Genomic DNA, 27,482 nt, shown 5'->3' with positions numbered 1-27,482 from the left:
TGCCGCCAAAGTAGCGTGGAGATCTGGGTTCTCTGTCTCCCCGCTCAGCACATAGGTGCCGTAAGTCTCAGCAGACAAGTGCGGGTAACCTGGAGAATTATAGCTGGAGGGTGTCTTTAGGCAGTGGTGGTGCTGTGGCTCACCAGTTGCAGCAAGCCTCCAGCAGCCAGCCCGCTGCAGCTAGCAGTCACCTGGGCCTGAATGCCATGTGGGCTCCATAAGGGACTGTGTTGCATTCAGGCCCCCTGTCTTGGTAGGAGCCAAAAGTCAGCCCACAGCGGCTCCTGGCTCTCACCTGTCAGGATAGGGTATCTTCAACCTGATCCGGGCATGTTGAGCAGCATACTGTCTAATGGCAGAGCTTGTCTGGCACAGAGCTCTATCAGCCAGCAGCCCTCTTACTCAGGCTCTCAAGCACCAGTCCGACCCCTCTCCCCGCAGTAAGGGTATTTTAACTTTTTCCCATACTAGAGTATTCGTTACAAACGGGTGCAAATTACCAGGTGCAAACCTTGTATTTCATAGCAGTTGCAAGCCTTACAATTTTAACAGGCGGGGCATTATCTCACAATGCAAAGTGGGGCAATGTAAATTAGCTGGGGCAAAGCTTCACAGTGCAAATTTGGAAGAAGAAAATATGGCTGTGAAAATTTGCAGCAGTATAGTATCACAACAGGAACGCCATCTGTGTATATCTATAGCTATATTGTATGTAATCAGCAGCACGAGCATGAGGCTAATGTCATTTTCACATTTCCCCTTTTCCCCCTTCCCTTGCACTTGCGTGATCTGAATGATACCTGGCCTAGTAGGATCTTTATCTGTCTTCCCTCTGGTCCCCTCCCTTGCCTCGTTGCGCCTTGAATCACTTGTGTATAGGCGCGTTATAAATGCCTTATCATATACCTGGCCAGCGAGTGGATCTTGTTCTTGTACCAGTGTGACAGTGCAGCGTGCTGTCGATCTGGGGTACAAGCATCTGGCTGCTCTATAGTGCCTTCGTTACAAGGACCCATCAGGCACCAATATGCCTAGCCAGCAGAGCATGCAGGGTTATGGGAGAGGTTTTGGGAAAGGATTGGCCAGGGCAATGTACAGAGGAAGGCTGAGCAAGTTTCATGCCGACAAAAGGCTCATTCCTACGTTCTGTCCACGAGGAAGACTGCCAAAAGAAAAGTGAAGCAGAAAGACTGGGATTTATAAATGGGCTGCTATTTTGAGTACTGTAGTGCTCAACTGGCTACCATGTAATAAAAAATTAAAATGCAATGGAGTACACTAAAATAAGTAGAAAATAAAGTGGAGGCCGTCACCAGCCTGTCAGGGCATCACTTAGTTAGGGAAAATACTAAGGAGCCCAAAAAATGGCAAAGGTTTACCTGCACTATTATTCTTTAGGGAGATAGTATTCCTGTAATAAACTTAAATGGGTAGCTGAGGTCACCTGCAGTGGTATCCTTAAGGGCTGTAAACAAATCCATTAATGGTTTAAGCCATGAAAGGGGGGGGGGGGGTTTAACAAGACCCCACTCTCACAAATCGGGTAGGGGGCACCAATTAGCCTATACACTGTAGTTGCATTGAAGTAGATGGGGAAAGCTGCAACAAAAAGTATTTTCTAACTGTAATAAAATACATTCTGAAATAAATATTCACATCTGTAGTGATATGCCTAATACTAGACGGTTGTGCAGCAACTCTTTTTTTATTTTATGATGAGCCATGCCCTTTTTAGTCAATTTTAGCTAAATCTGATGAGCAACCCAGCCAACAATAAGTTTGAGCCTTCCAAAAAAGGTTTTTCCTTATTGCAACAAGGTGTTGGAAGGCCAGTGAATCGAGAGACATGGTCCCGAACATGTTGACTAATCTGCTTTTTAAACGTCTGGGCAGTTGTCTTGGATATGTTTTTCAAGTAAATATTGGTGACCCGAAGTCGTGGCAAACATGGTATGTAATCATCTATTAAAAAGGGTCTCATACAAACATGGTATGTAATCATCTATTAAAAAGGGTCTCATACAAACCTCACTCGGATAAAGGCTGGGGTGCGTTCTGGCCCCCTGCCTCGTTAATCTGTACATGGACGATTTAGACCAGGCTTTAGAAAACGCATGTTTGGTTTCCTCAAAATTAGGAGACGTGTGGTATAAGGTCTCCTATGCCAATGACTTAATGCTCTGACTCCACATGTATCGGCTTGCAGACAGTACTTGCTGTTTTTGTGCAATATGCAGTTATAAATGGTCTGCAAATTCCCCCAAAAGGTAATATTTTGCAATTAATACAAAAATAAAGAGATATGTCAAGTTCGCTTGAGTCGTTAATGGAGAAAAAAATTACAAAAGTGGACAATGTTATTTACTTAGGCTTCCCTGTTATGAGTAAGCCTGTGAAATATACCATTTGGAATTTCTTATGCAATAAAGCCATTGTTTTGGCAGGCCAATTGTGGAAAATCAACTAAGACTATGGCAAGTTTTCCTTTGATGAATTTTTGTGAGAAAAATATTCCGCAAGATTGAGTGATGAAATTTCTTGAAAAATTGGAAGCCCTTATATGGAGAAGGGCCTTAGGTTTGCCAAAGTGCACGCTGAGGGCATTAATAAGATTTGAATTGTGTTTGAAGTCGCTACATGCAGGGTAACTTGGAAATTACTGATGGTATATTGCAAAAATTGTTAGTGTCTCCGAACAAATCATTGTATGAACATCTTGCTGCTCTGACAAACATGAGTAATAGTACTGTGAATCAACTTGTTCAATTTTGCTTGGAGCTGTTGCAGGGTTTATGCTTTATGGAGGTTGATTTGGTAACTATTCCCGGGTGTGTGCTGATGGCCTTATAGAGGGCGGATTGGATCATGAGACCAGAAGATGTGCATGGGTATAGGTCTTTGACCCATCTTTTATCGGATTATAAAAATGAGGGTTCAATTGCTCCTTATCGAATGTGCTTTTCAAATTCTAAGGTCTGGAAAACTCTTATACGGTTCCGATTTATGTTACTTCCCACCACAGAGGTGTTGGCCAAAAGAGGGATTGTCTTCTGAGCATGCTTTTTATCACCACGGCCATGCTTTACTGAAACAGAAACATGGCATCCAATGTTTTTGTTTTGTCCTGATTATTATTTTTTCAGAGTTATACTTTAGACAATTCATTCTCGACTCTGAATATGTGAACAATGATCTTTAGTTGCAAAGACTGTTTAATTGATCGCCTATGTCAGTGGCATTTGCAGTGTGGGGTTTTATCAAAATTATGAAAGTATATACACTGAGAAGTAAAAAAGAAATTGAGCTTTTCATTTTTAGACCTAATAGGATATTGTGTTTTGAGAGTTGTATTTATGTACTAGTGATATGAATTAGATGAAGGATTTTTATCTTTGTATATGTTTTATAACTTATGGCTATTTTGTGTGTAAAATGTGAATATCAATATAATATTGTAAGTATATGTACGAAAATTGTATTTGTTTGTGAATATTATTTATTTTGTAAAGGTTGAACTATTGTAACCCAAAATAAAAGAATAAGAGTCAAAATATCAGATATACAGGGAGCCACCAGGGGGCACCTAGATGGCTTGATGCGTCCGTGACTGTCTCCTCCGTTGGCTGCGTATATAGGTACCTGATCCCCCACCTCTCCCCAAGGCCCCCCAGGAGTGAGACCGGGACCCGGGGACGTCCCCCAGAAGGTGGTGTGCTGCGCGGGAGCGTTTCTCCGGCTACTTTTGGTGCCTTGCAGCCTTAGATCCCGAGGTATATTGGCTCTGGTGGGAACCTTCCTGCCCTTTGGCCTGCTCTGGGGCCATTGCTCCCCGGCTTGCGGAGCGTGGCGGCAGTTTGAGCCCGCTTGGGTTCCAGACGGTGGGGGACCCTCACCCCCCCTGTTGTAGGAGGACTGAGTGGCCCTGGTCCCTGGGGTCGGAGTGCCTGATAGAGGTGTTGTTCGCCATGGGACCCTCCGGATGATTGAGAGAGGCTTCCCGTGGTCTTTGGAGTGTGTCTGCCCGACGGGGGAGGTGGAGCCGGCGTCCCCCGCTGAAGATCTGGAGCGGTGGGGGATGCCCCCCATTCCCCCTGTAAGAGGACGGTGTGAGCCCCGGATGGGAGTTGGGGGGTCTCCACGTGGAGCTAGTGACTGGGCCTGCGCAGGTGTGGCGGGTGTAGGGGGGCCCACATGCCATTCGCTTGCCTGTTGTTTCAATCGTCACCCCCCTTCACTCTGTGGTGTCATCGGTTGGAGGGCCGGTCCTGGCGGCGGCAGGGAGCTACCCTCCCCCATTTGCAGCTGGTGACTCGTGGGGTGAGGCTCCCCAGTCTGTGAAATCTCCATTGAGTGCCCCCCAGTACCCTCGCTTCTGGGTTGGTCCCGGGAGCCTTCGGAGGGGGACCGCTGGGCCAGGTGTCAGGCTATTGGCCCAGAGGTGGTATCTGGAGCCTCCTTTGGTCATTCAGGAGTTGAGGGGGGGTCCTTGCCGAGGGTGGACCCCGTCTCCAGAGGGGAGGTAAATGTACGGAAGATTCAGGAATAGCGGAGCACTTCCGCCTTTATTATGAACATCTCTATGCCTCGGAAAGTCGTGGAGAGGCTCTGAATTTGATGCATTCTTAGATGATCTACTGATTCCTTGCCTCTCGCCCGAACAAGCGGGTCCTCTGGAAAACCCCATCACTCCTCAGGTGTGGATACCATCAGTTCAATGAAGGGAGGCACCACGCCGGGGGATGATCGATTCACTATCTCCTTCTATAAGATTTTTGGGTCTTCTTTTGCTCCCTTTTTGGCTAAATTATTCAACTCCACTCTTGATTCTGGTGCCCTGCCCGAGTCCATGTTTTCAGCCCTCATAGTGGTTATACCTAAGGAAGGGAAAGACCCCACTCTGTTATTCTTACCTCCCCATTTCGTTACTCAATACCGATGTAAAAATCCTGGCAATGCTCCTCGCTAACAGACTTGCCCAGGTGGGCTTTATTCCAGGTAGGCAGCGGACTGACAATATTGGGAAAACCCTGGACCTCATGCACGAGGCCTCGGTTGGAGGCCTGGATGCCTATTTGCTTTCTGTCGACTCGGAGAAAGCTTTTGAACGGGTCGAGTGGTCGAGTAGCGTACATGGGGAGGGTGCTGCATCGGATGGGGCTGGGGACTAGGTTTTGTCGGTGGATCGCTACCCTGTATAATGGGCCCTCAGCTAGGGTGTTGGTGAACGGTACCATCTCCGATTGGCTCTTTCTTTCCTGGGGGACTAGGCAGGGGTACCCCATTTCTCCCCTTTTATATGCTCTTGCAATGGAACCCCTTGCCATAGCGATCAGGCAGCATCCGGGGATAAGAGTGGGGGATCTGGATTTCAAGCTCTCTTTTTGCGGATGATATCTTAGCATACTCAACCAATCTGTCTCCCTTCCCAACCTTCTTTCTTTGATCTGAGCCTTTGGAGTTTTCTCGGGGCTGAAGATTAATCCGTCTAAATCCTGTTTAATGCCGGTGTGGAGGGGGGGGGGGTTCCTGGGTTGTTGAGGAAGTGGCTATGGTGGAGGGTATCAGGGTAGTGCATTCGGACATCCTCTATCTCGGGATTCACATCCAGAGAGATCTGAGCTCCTTATTTGAAGCCAACTACCCTCTGATTCTCTCCAAAATTAGGGCTGACCTTGCTAGGTGGGCCCCCTGAACATTCTTCCCCGCCTTCTTTCTCTTCTCCTCCCTTCCTATTAGAATCCCAGAGTCATTTTTAGGTCTCTTCACTCCGCGATTCATCGGTTTGTATGGAGGGGCAAGAAATCGAGGATTAGGCACGATACTTTGAGTCTCCCGAAGTCTTTTGGGGGGTTCGGATTCCCCGACTTCTGCTTGTATTATAAGGCAGCCCAGCTTAGAGTCCTTCTGGAACACATGAGAGATGACTTGCGTATATTGGACGTATATTGAAGACAATCCTACGTACCCTCGGAAATTTAGAGACTGGTTGTGGGCTCCAGGAGGTGCTCACCCGCGCTGGGTGAGGTCGCATCCTATGTTGGCAGTACTGTGGGAACTTTGGAGGCCCTCTGGTGAGAATCTTGCTCTTCTCTTTGGGGTCGCCCCCTGGAGCTGGGTAATAGGGGTCTACGAAACACTCAGAAATGGTCAGTTATGGGCCTAGAGAGTGCTGTCCAATTATTTCGACAGGGCTCCTTCGTGCACTGACTCTTTGGTAGAGGTTATGGGGGATAGCCCGATGTCAGAGTATCTACAGGTTAAAGGTATCCTCACCTCTCTCCCTTGTGCTACGGACCTGGCGCGTCCGCTTTCCCCCCTCCGAGGGTGCTAATGGAGTCTCGGTCTCCTTAGGGGGTCCCTTTCCAGAATTTATGGGGCCTTAATAACGGCCCGGCTTCAGGGTAGGCAGGGCTTCACGCATTTTTGGGATGAGAAGCTTGGGTTTGTGATAGACGACTCCACCTGGTCTAGAATATTTGACACCCTTTTCTTGGGCTCTATGTACACAGCCGCGCTGGAACATAACTTTAAGATCCTTCATATGTGGCATCTCCCACCGGCAAGGCTGTCAAAGATGTATCGGGGTCTCTTCCCCCCTGTGTCCTAGGGAATGTGACTCTGTGTACTTGGTGGGAGTGCTCGTGTGTTCAGGTCTATTGGTCGGAGCTCCTCAGTTGGATCAAGGAAATCATGGGCATCACTGTGGCCCACGGCTCCCTGGAGATTTTGTTTGGGGTTACGAGCTCTGAAGACGACTCGAGGGTCCTCCCGCAGGTAATACAGGGAATGTTGAGAGCGGGGAGGTTAGCCCTGGCGCAAAATTGGAAAAGCAAACGAACTCCCTCCAAATCTGAGTGGCTGTCTAAACTGTGGGTGATATTTACCTATGAGAAACTGTCTGCGATGGCCCACAATAAAATGACATCCTTTCTGCGGGATTGGACTCCGGTACTGTTGCATGAGGACTCTGAGTCGCAGAGACTTTGAAGGCAATGTCTTAACTAACCCAATTTCTTCACTTGTGGCTCGTGGACCTAAGTTCTGGGCCTCCCTCTGAGTTTGTTGTTTTCTTTAAACCTGTTCTGATCTTGATGGTCATGCAGATTAATAATGACCTCCGTCCCCAAGTACCACACAGGCAGATAGCCAATAACTGCCTGTGCAATCTTTGAGGCCACAGGATTTGTGAGTTGTCAATCAGGAACCAGGAACGCCGGAAGGACCCCCTGACCACCGTAAAGCAATGAGTGGTTATTGACAAAGGTGTAATAAGGACAATGTGCAATGTAACAAGGAATAGGAGTAAGGCTTACCCGAATGCTGTAACACTAGCCTTAGTGTGGTGAGAACAAAGGGAGGGTAACAAGGCAGACGTCCTGTGTGGCATGGGGAATGAAACACCACCTGGGGCGGAAGAGCACCAACAGCAATGTACTGTAGTCCAGAAGACGAAATGTGGTCAAGAACGGTAGATTCAAAGTTCCAGAGCAAAGGATAATCCAATGTGCAGTCCAGCAAAACAGTTCCAGGGTCAAGAGCCGATAAGCGTGATTAAGATCCAAGGTAAACAAGCAAATGAAGGGAATCCGCAGAATCAATCCGTTAAACAATCTGTGGTCGTAGTATTCAATTCGAAGGAAAACATAAAACGCCAAACCGTCCTCGCGAGGTCAGCTGTGAAGCACCGCTTCTGTATCGTTTGTTGCATTTAACTGCTCGAGGCAGTCACGTGATTCGGATCATGGAAGCGTGAGGCGAGAGGAATGTCACGTGATGATGGATGACCGAGGCCGTCGTGACAGCCTCCTTACGTGACGCGTGGATGTCCTTGGATACCGAAGGCAGCGCCTGCCACGCAGGAGTTTCCATGGCAATTGCCATCGAATGGAAGGTCGGAACACTCCCGGCCGGTACTTTCCATTGTTTGGTAGGATGTTGCCGCCTCTGTGTGTGGGCGACGGCTGCTCTGCCAGGTGAGTGTGGGTTAGACAACGTGAAAGTAGGACGCCCAGCAGGGTGTGCATGTGGAGACGTGACAAAACCGTCATGGGTCAGCGAATGTTTGAAACATGTTTTCTGATCTATGCTCCCGTCATTTAGAAGTGCTTTGGTCCCGTTCATAACTCTGTAATAGTTTAGCAAGGGGGGGGGGGTTGGAGGGGTGCGAGGTTTTATACTGGTTTGATTGTGGGAAGTGTGCTTAACAGTAGTGTATGGTTTTCTGTATTCTGAAAATGTTCAATAAAAATTTAATGGAAAAAAAATATCAGATATACAACCTTTTACAGGAGGCACAATAAAAAACTTAAAAATATACAGATAAAATGGAGGAAAGCAGAATAATGAGAAACTGGTATTTCCGAATCGAGGAGTTGTGTAGTCGCTAGTTCAAAATTTATATTCATTTGACCGCCAACCTTGCCCCTCCTCACCTTTTTGAAATAAATGAGGATTCCAACATTGAAAACGTGTGGTTTCCATCTGGAAATGTTGCGGCTTGAACATGCTTTTCTTCAGTATGCAAATCCCATAATCGTGTTGCCTTAAAGTTCAATATTTGCATTATCTGTAAAGGTATGATATTTGCACATTTTTGTGCGTTCCAGCATCAAGGTTTCATTCGATTACAAAAATGCCTTCTTGTTTTCAGATGGCCTCATTCTAATGCTTGCTTTTCTTTTGCAGCTTTGTGTCCAAAAGTTAAGAATTTTAATAGAAGATTCGGACCAGAACTGTAAGTAAATGCGGTTACACTGTGTATGCTTTTCCTATAAAGCTAAATGTGTTGTGTACAGAAGTTTCATCGTTGTGAGGGTTGCTAAATTCATGTAGTACAAAATAACTTAACATAGCAGAGATGCCGGATTCCTAACTTTGATGTAATGATCTGCAAACCTATTATGAAATTGAAAAAAACTTGCTAAGTAGTGATAGTTAACTGGCAGTATTACTACTTCTTACCTCAATAAATATTTGCTCTTGGGCCCGTCCTTTCCGTTTATTTTCCTCCTTACTGACAAATACTGGAGTTGCAACGTCTAGTATGCAGTGATGTGTCTGGAATAGATTTGTGGTTTCACTATAAAATCGCAAGAGAGCCACCAAACAAGCTAAACTTCTATGGCAGCATGCATCGCCCATCTCGGGAGGAAAGCTCTGCAGCAAGGTGCTCGACTTCGAAGCAACACGGCACAGGTTCGATCCCCGGGTCCACGCTTAGAAACCTCTGGGTATTAAGCGCGTAATAAATAATCCTATCATGACCTCTTTTTAGGCATGCAGATTTCTTTTCTTGTATATCAGAAAATGTTTCGGTAATGGATGTAGAATTTGAAGTGTGGTGTTTCATTCTACAGTGAAATACCTTGGGCTGTTGGCAATGTCTAAAATTCTGAAAACTCACCCAAAGTCCGTACAATCCCACAAGGACCTAATTCTCCAGTGTCTGGATGACAAGGATGAGTCCATCCGGCTTCGGGCGTTAGATCTTCTATATGGAATGGTACGTTTATCTGGGCTGTGGCCTTTTTATTTACTTTGGTCTTGTAAGTACTGATGCTAGTGGCTCCCTACTGAAAGGAATAATCAACATTATTCTGCTTTTGAAACCTTGACACAACACTAGTGCTTACCACACAGAACATTGTTTATATGTCCTGTATATTTCTTTGTAAAACCTTTAAATTGTGAAAAATCTGATGACTTAATCTTTTTTTTTCCAATTACTTGCTCTATTTGTTTTCCCCTTCTAATTTGCTTGTCTTCTTTCAATCACTCAATCTGCTATTGATCTTTAACTGACTCGGTGAATAGATATTTTCTAGTGAGACACCTCATGTTAAACCATTTAGGTGCATCAGTGAATGAATGTAATACTGCCATACATTCATGATATTAGTAAATGTAGGCATTCACTCGCATCTGCTGCATGTTCATCCTCGATCTTTGTTAAATGTCTAATTCATGCGTTTTTAATAGAAACCGAACTGTGATAAAAAAAATATTTTAAATGTAACATTGCAATCTTGACTAATTTGTTATTCCAGGTATCGAAGAAGAACTTGATGGAGATTGTGAAGAAATTAATGATTCATGTGGACAAAGCAGAAGGGACAACCTACAGGGATGAACTGTTGACCAAAATAATAGATATTTGCAGCCAATCCAACTATCAATACATCACCAATTTTGAATGGTTAGTGTTGCTTTTTGTTCCCAATGCTCTTTCCTTATCGTTGACCCATACTTGTTCACTTGATGCACAGTATCTGCATTTCGTCTGAGGATTGCATATTAGTGAATGCTAGGTTGCTTTTGTGGATGAGTTAGCAAGCAAACCTATGCGGTGAAAACGCATGTAACGTTAGCATGGATTTCTGTCTCCCTTTTATGCCATATTCACAGCTAAATGAGATCCTAGAGCTGGCAACCCATGGTAACATACAGTTGAGCCCATCAGTGACCTTCAAATAACCTTTTAGCTCCCCCCCAAATGGGGCTTTACTTTGCAGCAGTTAAAATGGTTGCAATTCCATGTGTATAAGAAGTAGTTGCAAGCTAGGAGTGTTTGGACCTGATTCAGTCCACAGGTTGTTGGGCAGAGTTGGTGCGAGTTATCCATCAACAGGCCTACCCTTAGCCATCACTCTTGATGCCAAGTCATGTGGGCTGTCTCCCCCAGTGAGGTTAGACATTAATGCAAATGGTTGATGTGGCAAAGGTGGTCTGTCACATGAACAAAATGCATTAAATCTTTCTCCTTTATTCTGGGGGCTCCTTGGGAGGTCACATGTTCTGCATCCACCAGTGAGGTCAGGCATCATGCATCGAACTATGGGGGTGGGGGTAAAAGTAGGCTGGCACTTTGTGGGAGCTGCTGGTGGACAGGCTCTGGCAGGTGGAAGAACCGAGGATTCTGTTAGAAAATGTGGGCCCTGCTCGGCTGCTGTCCTCTTGTGACCCTCTGCATCTTTGCCACTGATCCCATTTGTCTGTGCCCCCCCCCGCCATCCCCTCCCAGTGATTTTTTAACGAAACAATTAAAACGAAAAAAACATTGCATTTTTCAATATATATATATTTCTGAGGCTTGTGGAATCTGCTTAGATCATATGCTGTGCATAGGCCGACATCTAGTGGAAGCTGCAGAGTATTACAGTTTTTCGAAACTCGAAAATGGGCGTCGACACAGGGCGTGCCAGTCATACTATCCCTAGTGTGACGTCCACTGTACCCATGATCCCTCACACGTCTAGGACCCTCAGATTGTTTTTTTCCGCCATACTTGTCGGAAGCATTCCGCAGAGTTCCCTGGCTTTTAGCCATAATTTTGCAAATAGTATAATAGTTACCCGTTTCTTCCATTCCCACGTCGAGTCACCGAATTTCGAAGCTCGACGCCGGCCCGGAGAAGATAACCGTCGAGAGCTGCACGACGGACTTTGGTCCTCGGAAGGCCTCTGGCCTCGGCCCAGGCCTTGGAAGGCCTCTGGCCTCGGCCCTTCAAGTAGGGAGAGTGGGGTGTGGTACATACTCTACACTCACATATATTTATATATATATTCCTACACACACTAGCCCGCTGCCACAGGGTGCGTATGGAGGGTACCTCTTTCCAATTTTGCCCCAAGTGCAACCGCAAGTACCCTTGGGTTGACAGACACGCCACCTGTAACCTCTGCTTGCCGAGGGACCACCCCGAAGCGAACTGCAGAGGGTGTAGCCGGTTCAAGGCTAAGACTCTAAAGGACCGTTCGACCAAACGTTGGGCCCACCACGCCAGGCAACGAGAGGCCATGGAAGCAGAGGGCACCTTCAGTGATGGCAGCAACGCCGTACTATCGGATGGCGAGGGCAACGTGGGGTCGAAAGACAGCCAAGCGCAAGTCCCCAACCTCGGAAGGTTGTCCGGCAGGGCAGCTATGGGGAGCACGCCCGGCGACGCGAGCGCTACCCACACCGCTTCCACTAAACACTCGAAGTCTAACCGAAAAACGACACGCGTGTCGAGTTCTCGGAAAGAGGCACGCAAAGAACGGTCCACCGGATCGGTGTCCTCTGGGCGTTCTTGGTCAAGATCGCAGCATAACACCAGGCAACCATCCACTGTTGTCAAGAGTGCTTCACTCACCAAAGTAATGGAGGTACAATCGTCGGAAGACGAAGCTGACCTCCATCCCCAGGCCGAACTCCAGGAGTCGGCATCAGCAGACCGCTTGACGGCGGTTCCCGTTTCCCGACATCCTCACTCTAAGGAAAGGGACACTACTCCCGAATCTCGATGCCAGACATCGAAAACCTCTGAGAATGTGAAAACACCAGGGAAGCACTCTTCCACTCATGGGGAGGGGGGGAAACAGCAGAAGAAACCTTCTCAGCCTTCTTCTACACCTCTGCTACACAAAGACAGTGCTAAGTCTTATGATAAACAGCTAGCCACAACCCCTGCACAAGCCCATAGGTCCAGTCAGGTCATAGCAGGGAAACACTCCCAGGAACGGGTAATCCCCAGCTCCAAAGAATGGTCCAGTGAGGATATAGACAGAGTTATGTCTAGAATGTCATCCCTAGCGGACTTCTATGCCAAGAACCCAGATCACTTCCTCTCCTATACCCCTGACGGGGCTACTCCCTCAGGGCCTAGAGATCCGCTACCCCCTGGTAAGAAACCTTGAGTTGAGGCACCAACGCAAGGTCTGTCTTCTGACCCTTTCTACGTACAGCCATACACTCAGTATAGTCAGGATCCACTATAAAATGAGGATCCAAAATTTGTAACGTTGGGCTACCAAACTGGGGTGGACTACTATGGGGATGACGAGGACCAAGAGGAAGAGGAAGATGACCCCGAAGTCTACAGAGTAGACTACCCGGTAGGCAAAGAACCTCAGGTTACCGACTCTCCAGTCGACAACCAACCTCTCCTAAATGAGGTTTTGTCTAGAGCGGCTGAACACTTCCGCATAGACACCCAGGGCGCACAGGAGGAGAGCGACTTTGCTGAGAAACTAGTGGGAGAAAAGAGAGCCATTGCCCAGTCCATCCCTATTCTCAAGTCTATACAAAGAAGAATTGATCCTTCCTTTATCAATCCTAACCTCACCAGGGCGGTAAACCCCAGAATCGAAAAATTGTTCAGGGCAGCCCAATCAGACCTGCTTTACATAAAGGGGCAACTGAAACCTGACTCCCTGGTAATGGCTAATACCCGGAAGAGGACGGGAACGCCCCTATCTTCGTCTGAGGCTCCCCCCGACAAAGAGAGCAAGAAGATCTACGGCTTAGGAAGGAAGGTAGCCTCCACTTCCGCCTACCAGGCAAGGATTGCCAACTCCACCACTCTGCTGGCTAGTTGCAACTGCCACCAGTGGGAGCAAGTTGCTGCACTTATAGACTCCGCATCGGAACCTTTAAAGAGCCAATTGGCACAGGTTGCATCGGTGGGGAGAGCCGTGTCTGGTTGCATCCTTAAGGCAACCTTTGATGCCGCGGATAACGCTGGCAGGCTAATAGCAGAGAGCACTGTCATTAAGAGGCATGCTTGGTTAAGACAGTCAGGGTTTAAACCCGAGACACAAGCATCCTTAATCGACATGCCGGCGGAGCCTAATATACTGTTTGAGGAGGACGCATTAAAAAATGCCAAAGACGAGTAAGAGACTCTGAAATCCCTGGGACAGTTGACCAACAAGCCCCCTAATCAAAGAGGGAATGGCAATTTTCGTCGCCCACGCGGCCAAAATTCACAAAGAGGCTCCAACTATTCTCAGGGGCAAGGTACATCATGGGGTAGTAACCACCCAGTCTACCCAAAGTTATGGTCAGGGAAGAGGAAGCCCCAGCAGAGGCGGCACGCCTCCCGCAAAACAGTGACGCTGAGATCAGCGTCCCTTCCCACGCATCTCCAGTAGGGTGACGCATTACCAACTTCACCCAAGCTTGGGAAGGGATCACATCAGACAGATGGGTGTTGTCCACAGTGTCCGCAGGATACCGCATAGAACTGCTAGAGCATCCCCGAAACTACCCCCATGACAAAAAGTACATTCCTTGGACCACCAGAAGATCCTCCTCGAGGAGATCGTCGATCTTCTAGGAAAGGACGTGATAGAACTCGTCCCGGACAAATAGGTAAACAAGGGTATTTATTCAACTTCCTTGTGCCAAAAAAAGATCTAACAATGCGCCCAGTCTTAGACTTACGCCCTGCAAACAAGTATGTCAAGCCCCAAAAGTTTTGCATGACTACTCTCCAGAAGTACAGGCCGTAGTCACTACAGATGCATCCCTGTCAGGGTGGGGAGCACACCTCCTTCACCACGCAGCTCAGGGTCTCTGGTCTCACACAGTGGCCAAGAATCATATCAATCTGCTAGAGCTTCTGGCAGTAGTCAGAGCGCTTCAAGCCCCACCTGTTAAACCTGTCAGTGCAGATCTTAACAGACAGTACAACAGCGATGTTTTACCTAAACGGAGGGACTTGTTGGCCAAATCTGTCCAAGCCTGACTAAAAAATGTGGATATGGGCACTGAGACGGAACATTTACCTGTCATCTCAACATGTTCCAGGGGATCTCAATTCTCTAGCAGATGCCTTGAGCAGAGATCCTCTCCAAAGAGAACCCGAGTGGTCTCTACACAGAGAAGTCGTAGAAGACATCTTCTCACAGTGGGGTTTCCCCACTATAGACCTATTCGCCACAAGTGAAAACAGACAATGCCCTTGGCCTTCCAGGTTTCCGCATCCAGGCTCCAAGGGGAACGCCCTGTGGACGAACCGGTCAGGGATGTTCGGTTACGCTTTTCCACCAACTCCTCTGATGAGGAAGGTGGTCAACAAGATGCACAGGGAATCGATGACGCTCATCCTAGTTGCTCCCATGTGGATAAGACAACCGTGGTTCCCACACCTGCGCAGGCTAGCAGCGTGCAAACAATCAGACTCCTGTGCTGGTACAACCTACTATCCTAGCACCAAGGTCAAACAGTGCATCCTCAACCCAGCTCAATGAACTTGGCAGCATAGCTCCTTAAGTCAGAGTTTGGACACCTCAATTTACCACAGAGGTGCATGGACATCCTAAAGGAATCTAGGAAGCCCAACACTAGGCACTGTTATTTTGACAAATGGAAAAGATTCGTTATCTGGTGCCAGAATAAGCAAATCAACCCAGTTGATTGCACTCCTTCCACTATTGTCACCTACATGCTCCACCTGCTGGACGCAGGGTTGGTATTTAATTCACTGAAGGTACACCTAGCAGCTCTGTCAGCATACACCACCTCCCATAACAAGGTATCGTGGTGGAAAGTACCAGTGGTTAAAGCCTTCATGGAAGGGGTAAAGAGACTGCACCCTCCAATTTCTAACCCACCACCAGGATGGGAACTTAATGTGGTGCTGGCTAAAATCATGCGCCCCCATTCGAGCCCATGCATAAAAGCTGCCTTCTTAGTAGCCATTACATCGACAAGAAGGGTCAGTGAAATTCAGGCTCTGTCAGTGCAGGATCCTTTCTTTACTGTTCATAAAGATGAACTGGTTTTACGAACACACCCTAGGTTTTCACCTACGTTTATTTCTAAATTCCACGTTAACCAGTCCATTGAGCTTCTGGCTTTCTTCCAAGAACCCCAAAGCTCTGCTGAGGTGAAACTACACACCCTAGATGTGCGTAGGGCGGTCCTATACCATGTAGACAACATCAGGCCGCTAAGGAAAACAGACCAACTGTTTGTCTCCGTAGCTACAGGCAGAGAGGGAGATCGCGTCTCTAAAGGTGCCATCTACAAGTGGGTTATAAATTGTATCCAGCTGTGTTACTCCCTTTCTGAAAAAACTGCCTTTCACACCAAGAGCCCACTCTACAAGAGGCATTGGGGCAACTCTGGCTTTCAATGCAATTGTACACCTTGACACCGTTTGCAAAGCAGCTACTTGGAGCTCTGTTCACACTTTTACTCAGCACTACTGCATTGACACTCATTCCAAGACAGATACTCAAGTGGGCTAAGCCGTTCTTAGACATTTATTTGCTCATGACCCTTCTAACATCCCACCTCCTTCTTCTAACACTACTCGCTAATCTATGTAGAGAATGTGATCTAAGCAGATTCCACAAGCCTCAGAAGGGATACATTACTCACCGTAATCATATTTCTGATGCTTGTATCTGCTTAGATTCATATGCGACCCACCCTTCCTCCCCTCTGAGAGAAGGCGCATGGATGCTTGGATAATCTGTACTCGCGCTACTCTTCATGCTACCTCATGTCAGAAAAAATACAATCGGAGGGGCCTAGACGCACGAGGAATCATGGGTACAGTGGAAGTCACACTAGGGATAGTATTACTAGCACGCCCTGTGTCAACGCCCATTTTCGAGATTTTTGGCAGCCAAAATAAAAAGAAAATTCAATGTTTTTTCATTAGAAATAAAAAATAATTTGCTGAAAAAGATTTTGAAAAAATCGCAGAGAACCGTTGGCCCACCAAGCCCTGTTTGAGGCAAGTGCTCTTTTTGGTGCTGTGCTTGTCCGTTGGTCCGTTGTTGTTTTCCCTCATCCCCTTACGCCTGCCAGTGTTCTTGTCTCTGCCCCTCTTGGCTGTGTGTCCCCTTATAAACCTGCTTGTCTGCCTCTATGGAGCAGAGCAAAGTCCCCCTGAAAAAAATCTAAAAGATAGCTTCTCCTTCCCAACACACATGTATTCTCTTGCATTTTGGTGCTGGACTGTCCTCCTGGGCAGGAAAACAATTGCAATTGACATTCTCTTTTGAAAAGGCCCAGTGAGCCAAAATGTGGTGGTAGACATTGCTGAGTCTGCAACATCCCATAGGCAATACTATTTGGCCTTGTTCATGCGCAGTTGAGGAGCTCACACATTTTTGGCACACATACATTTGGTTTGCTTGGCAGACTCCTATTCTACATGACCATGGGCCTCATTACAAGTTTGCTGGAGAAAAAGAAATCGTAATTACCGGCATGCCGGTGCTACCGTGTCCGTGTGGTACTGCTGCCGGAATCAGTGGTTGATTCAGTATCGGCGTGCACGCGCATGCTGGAACCGGTTTCACCGGCATTCCGGTAATACCACCGAACACCCCCCAAAACCCTCACACCGGCTCCCTCGGTGCTGCTGACTCTGAATCCGGCTCCGTGCTCCCAGACCTACCAGCACCGTTGTTACCGGTATTACCGTGACCAAAAATAACGTGATCGCCGGAACAGGAAATGGACCGGTGGCTATTAACAAAACACAATCCATTGCAATCCTCAGTGCACAGGAGTCACAGCCACATCCAAAGCACTGGCAACCAACCAGAGAAATGTCTTTAAGCCTACCAGCAGCAGAGAGGCTCAAGCTGCGGTTCAGCGAGGCTGAACTAAATATGCTGGCTGACACACTAGTGGAAAATGGCGATCAAGTTTTCAGCAGTGACCTACGGCGGCAACCACAAATGCGCAAAAAGGCCATCTGGGAGTCGGTGGACCGCAAGGTCACGGCGGTCGGGACAACCGCCAAGAACAGTCCGGAACTTCCACAAGAGGTGGGACGATCTACGTCTCAGGGTGCAGAACCTCCTGTCAGCACAGCGTTCCCAGGGAACGGCCACCGGAGGCGGGCCTGCATCTCCTATCCACATGCAGCCCTGGACAGAAAGATGCAGCAGCGTCCTGCACCTCGAGGCCATTCAGGGAGTAGGAGGAGCGGAGGCTGGAGGTGTAACATCTGATGAGGCTGGTGAGTGCCGTAAGCCCAACGTCTGATCACACACCTTGTACCCTGTATACAATTAAGTAGGCAAACATGTCAAGTATGTCGTACCAAATGCCAGTACATCCTTGCTGGCGGACCACCCCCCTTCAACCTGGTTGCACACATCCACATCGAACTTGCTTGCAAACCACATTCATACACCACTCGCACATCACACAGGCCCCATGTATCGCCCTCAAAAATGCAGCTCCAGGCACTCAGACACACACACACCCCTGAAACAGCACAACTTCTGTTGTCACAGCCGTGCTAGCACATGCCCAAAGTCACGTCAGTGTCCAGCACCTCCATGACCAGATGCACACATCAATGATGCATGTGGCCCACTCATCCCATCCACCACGGCCCATCCCGCTAGATCACCACCATCGCAGCAACAGCCCATAGGCAGCAGTTAAATGTGTAACTCATTCATGTCACAACTAGCCACAACACCGTCATATAGCTTGTGTGGCACACCCATAACTCCCAAACCGGTAACACCAGTACCCCACACAACAGCCACTGAACACACCATGTTCGCACACCACACATGCACCCACACAGCATCCCTGAACATGCATGTGTGCACCATGCCATGCTCACCACCATATCCATGACATAGCACTTACATCCGAAAGTACTAGCACTTAAGGGCATCTGATGAATCCACACCCATCACTGATGCCCTACCTTTCTGACCCCCACAGGCACATCTGCCAATGAGGCTCAACAGCCTAGCACATCCAGGATCACCAGGCCATGTCGCCGCCGGACCACCACCACGTCCACCCAGGACTCTACTGCATCCTCCGGCAGACGAGAGCGGGCAACAACTCCTGCACCCCAACCACCCACAAACCAGGAAGCACCTGCAGCCCAGCCACCCACAAACCAGGTGGCACCTGCCCCCCTTCCGTAAGGGGGGGGGTCCAGCTGACAACATTGGGGACGACGGTGGAGCCGGTAGTGTTGAAAGCGACCACAGCAATGAGGAGCCCGAGGGCTTGAGTCCTGTGGGCCCAATTGACCCCCACCCCTACGCAATGTCTGGGATGTTGAGGGGCTCCTGGCCAGAATGGAGGCAGGACAGGAATCACTGGCCTCATTGGTGCAACAACACCTGCATGAGGCCCAGCTCATGTGGGAGAGATTTCAGGCCAGCTCCAGGAGGGCTGCACGGTCACAGGGCAGAGCTACAGGTGCCATTCTGCATTTGGCACGGCATGTGAGGCAGGGGAACAGTGTCATGCCCTCCTTTGTAGAGTCAATTTCCGTTTGGTGCAGGCCCTGTCGGAACAAAGGCATGTGCCCATGCCACTGGCTCCCTCCACAAGTTCGACTACAGGAGTTCCCTTCCAAGCAGCCCAAGGTGTCTATATGAGCAGCTGACTCTCTCAGCAGAAGGTTGCACCTCTCAGCCTAAAAGGGGACGGAAATAGGACACTGATTGGGTGTGTGGGGAGCGATAGTTGGGGAGGGGGTGTGGAGAGGGATAGTTGGGTGGGATTGTAGAGGGAGGGGAGGCTTTTCACTAATGTCAATATTTTTTCTTGTCACAATATATTTGGTGTTGAAAAACAAATCATGACTGGACATTGATCTTTCAGTGTGAGTGCATTTATTCATGTACAGTGCTCAGTGTGCCTAATGTCCTGTGCTGTGTGTGTAACAGGTGCTCAAAAGTAGTGGTCTATAAGGTCCCAAGATGTGACACGTCCATACCTGCCATTGCAGCGCTGTGCAAATAGTCTCCTCATCATCAGTGTCGTCCTCATCCTCTGGTGGCAGCATGTCCATGTCAGGGGGCAGGGCGACGTTGCGCCTGATGCACATGTTGTGCAACATGGCACATGCAAGCACAATTTACCCAACCTTTTCAGGGCTGTACATTCGCTCTCCCCCCGATCTGCTGTGGCAGCGGAACCTGTCCTTCAACAGGCCGAAAGTCTGCTCAGTGGTGCAGCGAGTATGTACGTGGGCACGATTGTATGCCTTCTCGTGGATGTTGTGGGGTTGTCTGACGGGGGTCATTAACCATGGCATTAGGGGATACCCAGCATTACCTGCACAAGAGCAACCGAAAGTATACATGTCAATTTCCTGGTCATATCATGTTGGCACAGGCTGTACAGTGTTCATTTGAGAAGGATAACCTGCACAAGCAAAATTGAGTTAAGCATGTGTTCATTTTCGTTTACCAGAATGCATGTGGGCGATGTTGTGCCGTTGCATTCACATGGACCATTCAGACAACATGACCTTCAACACCTTTCGTACAACTGACACACATGAAATGGTGGATATAAATGTCAGTAATGTATTACAAATATAATTGTACTGTATGTCCATGTTCCACGGTACACTTAGCATGTAAATGATATGCAATTGTGATTTTGTGTTACTTACGGGATGCAATCTTCATTACGAATCCTTTTTATAGACATGCTTTTATGTCGTAACTCGGATGACAAAAACACATGTTGATAATATAAGGGTGTCTAGTGAAGGGTTAAATGTTTTGAAAAGGGTGTGGGAATGTATTTATGGGTGGGAAACGGTGTTTTGGCGGGACCTCCCGAAAATTCATATAGAGAGGAAAAATCTTTCAGTGTTTATTAATTTTGTAAGTTTCGATCTTCAAGCATTGCATATGAAAGTATCCATTATGAAGACATGTAACCGTTGCTAACAGGCAAACTATACCTGTCAAATGTGTGTGCAGCCAAAATTAGTTTTGGGGGTGATAGCCTCTGCATTCTGTGGCTGTGCATCATGAGTTGTGTGTTTGCTTGACTGATTTTGCTTGTTGTGGTGCATTCTGGTTCAATAAAGGTGCGGATAATGGGTATGAAAGAGGGGGGAGTAAACCTGATAAAATTAATATGTCATAATAAAACAGACTCCCTGTCTCATGAGGTTAGGTGAGAGAACTCGCTAAACTACAGGGTATAAGTCACTTGCAAACACTCAACGGCATAAAACAATTACCAACAAGTGCATGGAGAATTCAACCAATAGCACTTCAGCTCAAAACAATCACAAATTATTTTTAATACATGATTATAAAAAACAATTCGATAAAAGACCATAAAAAGCAATATAAAATATCCCAAAGTGACATGTGCATACACCTGTAAGGTATGGTTGGCACCTCAGGGTGTCCAACTGTGCAAAAAATGCAATATTATTACAATGATGTAAACACGTATTTACAACACACAACTGATATACAAAGACAATGTTAAAACACCATTCAATATACTATTAGTTTTTGTGAAGTCAGAATCCGGGTCAGTTAATACAAAAACCATGGTGAAAAACGGCAAAGGAATACAGACAATATTAAGAGTGCTCCAATGAAAAGTCACTCTAAAGTTAATGTATTCGCTGTCTAATGCTTTGCTAACACCATTTGTGGTTGTTAATCCAACTACTCGCACTTGGTTTTAGTGTTAAAACAAACCCTACGTGTTTTGTTCCTATAGATAGTAATATTAGTACAGGAACTTCTTCAGGGGCATGATGTTTCTCAAGTGTAGACCCAAAGGGCCACGGTTTCCAGTGGTTACAGACAAAACTCTAATCTAAGTTTATGCAACAAACAACAAGTGTTTAAATTAGAGGTGACATTGCTAATATGCATCCCCAGTGGAACAAATGCAGAGTAACTTGTTCCATGGGCTCTTCTCAGTGTAATAGAGTTCAAGCGTCTAGACCAAACCTAGATACAAAAACAAAAGAGAGAGGGACCTAATTAGTGATGGCCACCAGTCTTATTACCCACTATGTCAAGTTTAAGTGGTGTAATGGCGGTGCTTACGGTCCATTAATTTCGGTATCTCATCCTATGTGGCTGGTAGTAATTTCTATCATCCAGTCACCTTCAACCCTGTGGATATACAAAACAGACAAAAGGAGTCCTGTCATCAGACTCGAGAAGCGGAGGCATACAAAAAGAACAATGCTTAAAAAATGATTGTATGCACGCACCGGAGAAAGTTATAGCACTTACTGTCATTCTCTGCAGTGAAATGCTTCAGAGTTTCATACGAAAGAATGTAATGTTTCAGGCATGGTTCAACCTGAAGGGCAACGTACACTTTAATTATCAATTGAATTGGTTGTTATACGTATGTCAGATTTTTTTGTATACATCAGGACAATGTTCATGGATAATTGAAAAAGAAAAGGAACGACAAGGTAACAATTTGGGCAATCCATCGAACAGAGCCTAGGTGTCTTCATTAATTCACGCCTCAAAAAAGACATACAAAAATGAAGACGCAGTATTATGTTCGCGTCCTGATATATGTGCGTAAGAGGCTGCAGTAGGGGTTGATATACTCAAATGGAAAATTAATGCGCGCCTTGCGAAACCATTAACCGGTCCCAACAATTGCCGAAACGAAGGGAAGGGGCATGCATGGAGAAGATACCACCTTCACAGTCAAAAAGTGTACACTGTCGGTACGGTATTACGCGACCCTTGCATAACTATGAGGGCGCTGGAAGATACAATCGATATTAATGGAAATTTGTCGGTATCAAAGCGGGTGCACTTACCGTCAGGTAGTGATCCGGAGGGGAACAAAACAATTAAATCTCATACCAGTGCAATGAGCCCAGCGCCATGTTTACCAAGAAAAGGTTGATAACGCACGTCAACTCAAGTTGCACATGCGTGCTGGTTCGGGAGTCCATTGCGATGTAAAGAGGACTAATGAGCGGAACTACTAATGCAGCGCGCCATGTTAGAATGGTAGCGTTAATACTGGGCATACCAGAATCAAAAGGAAAGTTTAGGGTACATAAAGTGTAGTGCTCTACACACTACCTGCATATTCTGGTGCTTTCTGGTACATGTAGTTAGGTTGTCGCTGTATGTAATAGATTTAGTTATTTATGCACTGTATATATTTCATACATGAAGACATGGCTGTCAAGGCCTTGCATTCTGACATACTACTGTGTTGCACCTTGAGTTACACCTGCACACTTGCACATGTCATGCACTCACAACGCTGAGTAGGGTCATGTCCCCTTCAATGTTTGCGGTTTACTGATTTGACAATTGTGGGTAAGAACGTACCTTGCTATTATTCTATATCTACCTTCGCCTTTTTTATGCTCTATGCGTGCTCTGTGCACTTGCACAGAGGTTTGGTAATTGATTCAGAGAATTGCAGTAGGGGTAATGATGGTTTAATACATGCAATGTGCGCATCTACTGGTCATGGGTGCCATACTAGGCCATATTTCAACACTGCACATGGCCTAGTAGTTAGACTCACTGAGCAGCCATGTACGAAGTCCAGCGTGTTGTGCCATGTACTGAGGCAGCGTGGAGTTGCGCAGCACCATGGAATCACGTGTTGACCTAGGAAATCTTGCAAAGCAATGGGTGATGAGGTGGCGGGCATCACACACCATCTGTACGTTCAGTGAATGGAACAGCCTCTGGACGCAGTAGACTACCACCACAGCATGCCTAGCCGCCAGCTCCACGTGTGCAGTCCATGGCACCAATGACATTAAGCATGCCTGCAAGGGCATGGAAGGCTATGTTTGTCCCATTCTCCTCGTCAGCAGTCCGGGGTAAGCTGATGTGGTCTTGTACATGGCAGAGGAGAGCATCAAGCACCTGGAAGAGCACACAGGAGAAACAGCGTTGCGAGGTCCCATGCAGCTGCCCAACTGTGTGCTGGTATGTGCCTGCGGCAAAAAAGTGTAGCACAGACACTACCTTCAGCAAGGGGGTGGGTGGGGGTGGGGGTGGGGGTGGCTGTGCGGATGAGGCTCACCAGGTCATCATGCATCAGGTCCACTATTGTGGTGATGGTGTCCCTGTCTAGCCAGTACAGGGTGTTGATCTGAGCGGGGGTGAGGTTGAATGGTGTGGCCCTTAAGCGAGGGATGGGTGGCTGCCTGTGGGCTGCAACCTGCTGGACATTGGGGATTTGCTGGGCCATGATAGCTCTCCTTCTCCTCAAGCGCCTCCGCTGCATCCTCCGCTTCACTGCCTCTTCAATTAATAGCTCTGCAGGCATAGCCTCCAGCTCTAGTACTGCTACAGCGACTGCTAGCATTGTGGTGTTGGAAAGGGTGTCGGAGTGGTCCAAGTGTGCTCTGCCACAACCCTTTGGCTCCACCTGTGCTGATTTTGTGCACCTGTGGCATGTTTCTACACACCAGAATCCACTTGACGCCTGGTCCGCAATGCTGGTGTTTCCTGCATCGTTTTCACGTTGTACATGCCAGTGATTGTGTGTCCGTTTACCTCCGAATGTGCACTTAAATACTCCATGTCGGTATCTCAGGCACGGCTGCTGTGTGTCTCTGCAGATACCGGCAACAGTATTGCCAGATGCGGTGGGTCACTTGTGATGCCTATAACACTCGAATCGCAACTCAGACTACACTGGATATACCGGCAGCGCTATTTCCGGACCAGCATGTTTGTTATAAGGGCCCCATGAATACTTCCTCTCAAAGCCTGTCGCATACTAAACAGTGTGCTGTGGATTTCACTTGGCCTGTCTGCATGTTTTTCTGGTTTCCCTTCCTCCACATGTTCCCAATCCTCGGGGTGGAAGCTGCTCCTGCAGCACTCAGTCTTTAATGGTGAAGCCGTTGATATGTGGTTATACATGAAACACTTCAAAAGGCAGCAATAGCAAGCACTCATGGGCTATTGAACAGGATTTTGGGCCCTGTTCTTTCATGCAGCTATGGATGGAGTATCTTCCACAATGGTGTGTTCCCTGCACAGTATGACAGCTTATTGCACTGGTGTTGAGATGGTTTTCTTGAATATGGCCTGGTGGGTAGTTTTTAGGAGGCCACCTTTGTTATAGTGAACAGGGAATTCTGAGAGTTTGGCCAAAAACCAAACAAGGTTAACATGGAGAGCAGTCAAGGCTATGCTCAGGAGAGTGATAGTGGGGTCAGGGTCGCTCAATGAGTCTGCACAATACAATACAATGCACAATCATTAAATTTAGACAGGCAAGTATAAAAATAGTTACACATTCTAGGCCTTTTGCACAAACTGGAAAATAAAATGAACATGTGATATTATTGCATAATATTCAATTATTCAACTAACAAGTATATTAAATGCAGTAATGATGGAATCAGGTCACAAGTGAATTGCCCTTACTTCAGTAGTCCAATCTCCAAGAAGAATGGGGCATTGTGCCCAAATGCCAGAGGAGCCACGCTTTTTCTCACCAGAATGATTCTTTACAGTAAAATTGTAATTTTCTTGTTTTGGTTTAAAATACTTTTCTACAATTTTAGTAATGCATATTAGTGTTCTTTTGTATTTCAGGAGTTACTACCAGGTTTGACAAAAAGGCAGTGGAATCGAAGTTTTAGGAAACAAAGGGACTTCTTCCTAACGTTATCCTATGGAACACAGGGCTGGAACAAATGCTTTGCATTTCCTTCCCCCTTGACTCTGATTTTCCCAGATGACCTGATGTGCCTGCTAGCAATAGCTGAAGGTTTGAATTCCCACCTTTGGTTCTGGTGAGAGGTGCTCAGTAGCTGAGAGTCCAAGGCTTCTTCCAGTTAGGTCCGGATGCAGAATGCAACCCTTGGCGCGGCAGAAATGCAAGGTTCACCTATGCATGCCTTTTCAGGACACTACACAGGACTGGCGGAAGGCTAGTTCCAGCGACAGTGTTTGCACACAGGTGACGGGCATCCTTCCAGTCACGGTTCCAGAAGCTTTTCCAGCATTGGATCCCTTGATGCCGGGATGCACAAATTTGGAGGTAAGGCGACTTTCGCCACAAGCTGGCGACTACCAAAGTTCCGGGGACAACGGTGAACCGTTGACTGTTCTGGCCAGGTGTCCCAGTAGAGAGCAGGTCAGTCCACTGGTTGGTCCAGGGACACTTGCAAAGGCTCAGGACGGCAGAATCCTCGAAGGGGTCAAGACAAGTTGTTCCAATTAGACCAAGGGCTGAAGCACTGCGCAGTGTCTTCATAGATCATGTAGTCCAACAGGGCTTCACCGGACGGACAGATGCTGGAAGGGGATGGCAGGCCTCTTTGGGAGTCTTATTCGGATCGTCAGTCGTCTGTTCTTCTACAAGGGATTCTTGACTTCAACGCTGATCTGAAGAAAAGGCTGCAGAAGCCCTCTTCTTATCCAAAGTCTAGGTTGGAAGCAAGTCCAAGCCATCAATGGTAAGGATCTGCACCATTCAAACAGCCATACTAATGGTTTTGCTCATGCCCCAGACCTAGACTCTCTGGCACCACAGATGTGAAATGTAGCTAGACAGTCAACCCTCTTCCTGGGACACACACACACAAAGGTATAACTAGGCTGTGAAAGCAGTAGCTTTCCTGGGCAAGTGAATGACCGATAAGGGATTTCCACCTGGCAAAGAAGGAAGAAGGGCAGACTACAATATGGCCAAAGAACAAGCGTAAATCTCGTGGCATAGTCCTTTTTAGGGCACTAGCTCCATTAAGTAGCTATATGTGGAAAACGCGAATGTGCACACTAAAAATAATGCAAAAATAGTAAAAGTGTTAGCTGCCACCAGCCTGTCTTTAGGTACATATACAAGTACCAACAAATCCCATGTGTGAAATGCTAGGGTGTGTGGCAAGCAGTACCTCACCGGGAGAGTCTTTCCCTTTGGTGGGACCCGAATCCATGTTCTGATGAGGAACTCCCTAAGACACACACCACCAAAGTACTTCTGAAGACCTCCAGTGATGAAAGGTATGAAAATCTGTAATTGCCATCAAGCTATACTGAGTATTCCTCTAAGAGGAAAACATTCCTGATACTGGACGAGGGGAAAGACCTGTTGAGGAATACAGATCCTGAAGCAAACCGAGAGAAAGGACTAAAGTTATGTTGGAGAAGACCCTAGAAATTGTAATAAAGGAAGTAGGCAGAGACTGGGAGATGGGTCTGTGAGATACGCACTTACTTTCAGAGAGATCCTGAAGAAAATCTGCAGGTGTGGCATCCTATGCAAAGTACAGCTGAGGCTTCCGATTCGTAGTGTTGGCAAAGAGAGGGGATGAGAGAAGCTAAGGTGAAGGCGAGACGTCCTAGCCGGATGAACGAAAATATTCCATGGCACGTAATCATGAAATTCAAAAATGTTGAATTCCAAAAGCGTGCTGCGGTTTAATCCTGTATTAATACCCCTATATCCCCTTACCTGCTCCCACCACCCCCTACTTACCTTTTCACGGCACACTGTGTGGTCCTTTTTTTTTTTACCTTTTATTCTATAGAAAGCGGCGACACCCCTGCAGCCCCTCATCCTATTATAGCAAACCAAGAGTGCAGGGGTCACCCCCGCAACCCAAGCTCCCCTTGTTCTCTATAATGGGATTGTATGGTATAATTGTTCAGCATTTTTGTCTGTTAGAAATATTGGTACAGTTGAAATTTTAACAACTGTACCATGTTAAGCAGGGTTTGTATGATATGGCATTTATAACGCGTGTATATACAAGTGGTACCCTTTGGGACCACTACACACCACTAAGACTACAGGTGTAAGCAAAACCAACCTTTGGTATAAGTCTGTACTACACAGTTTTGTGGTAGCGCTGCTGAGCAGTCAGGCTTATCCCAAGAGGAAATGTGAGCTGTAAGGGTGTTACACAGAGGTCTATAATTACAAGTGTTCAAATAGACTCTTCTACTCAAGGTTTCTTGGTAAAACACGTATTAATT

General features: G+C 47.1%; 1 protein-coding gene across 2 annotated transcripts in view; it reads left to right on the top strand.

Moving 5' to 3' along the window:
* Positions 1 to 27,482, top strand: part of AP3D1 (adaptor related protein complex 3 subunit delta 1) — a 2,198,421-nt gene that overhangs the window by 771,990 nt on the left and 1,398,949 nt on the right. For both annotated transcript variants that reach the window (XM_069649511.1, XM_069649512.1), the window contains exons 11-13: positions 8,686 to 8,734; positions 9,357 to 9,502; positions 10,047 to 10,195. In XM_069649511.1, coding sequence (XP_069505612.1) covers positions 8,686 to 8,734; positions 9,357 to 9,502; positions 10,047 to 10,195 — 344 coding nt within the window. The remainder of the gene's footprint in view (positions 1 to 8,685; positions 8,735 to 9,356; positions 9,503 to 10,046; positions 10,196 to 27,482) is intronic.

This window comes from Ambystoma mexicanum, chromosome 1p, assembly GCF_040938575.1.
Source record: "Ambystoma mexicanum isolate Mex_15411 chromosome 1p, UKY_AmexF1_1, whole genome shotgun sequence".
Classification (NCBI taxonomy): domain Eukaryota; kingdom Metazoa; phylum Chordata; class Amphibia; order Caudata; family Ambystomatidae; genus Ambystoma; species Ambystoma mexicanum.
This window is presented reverse-complemented; position numbering and strand designations above follow the sequence as displayed.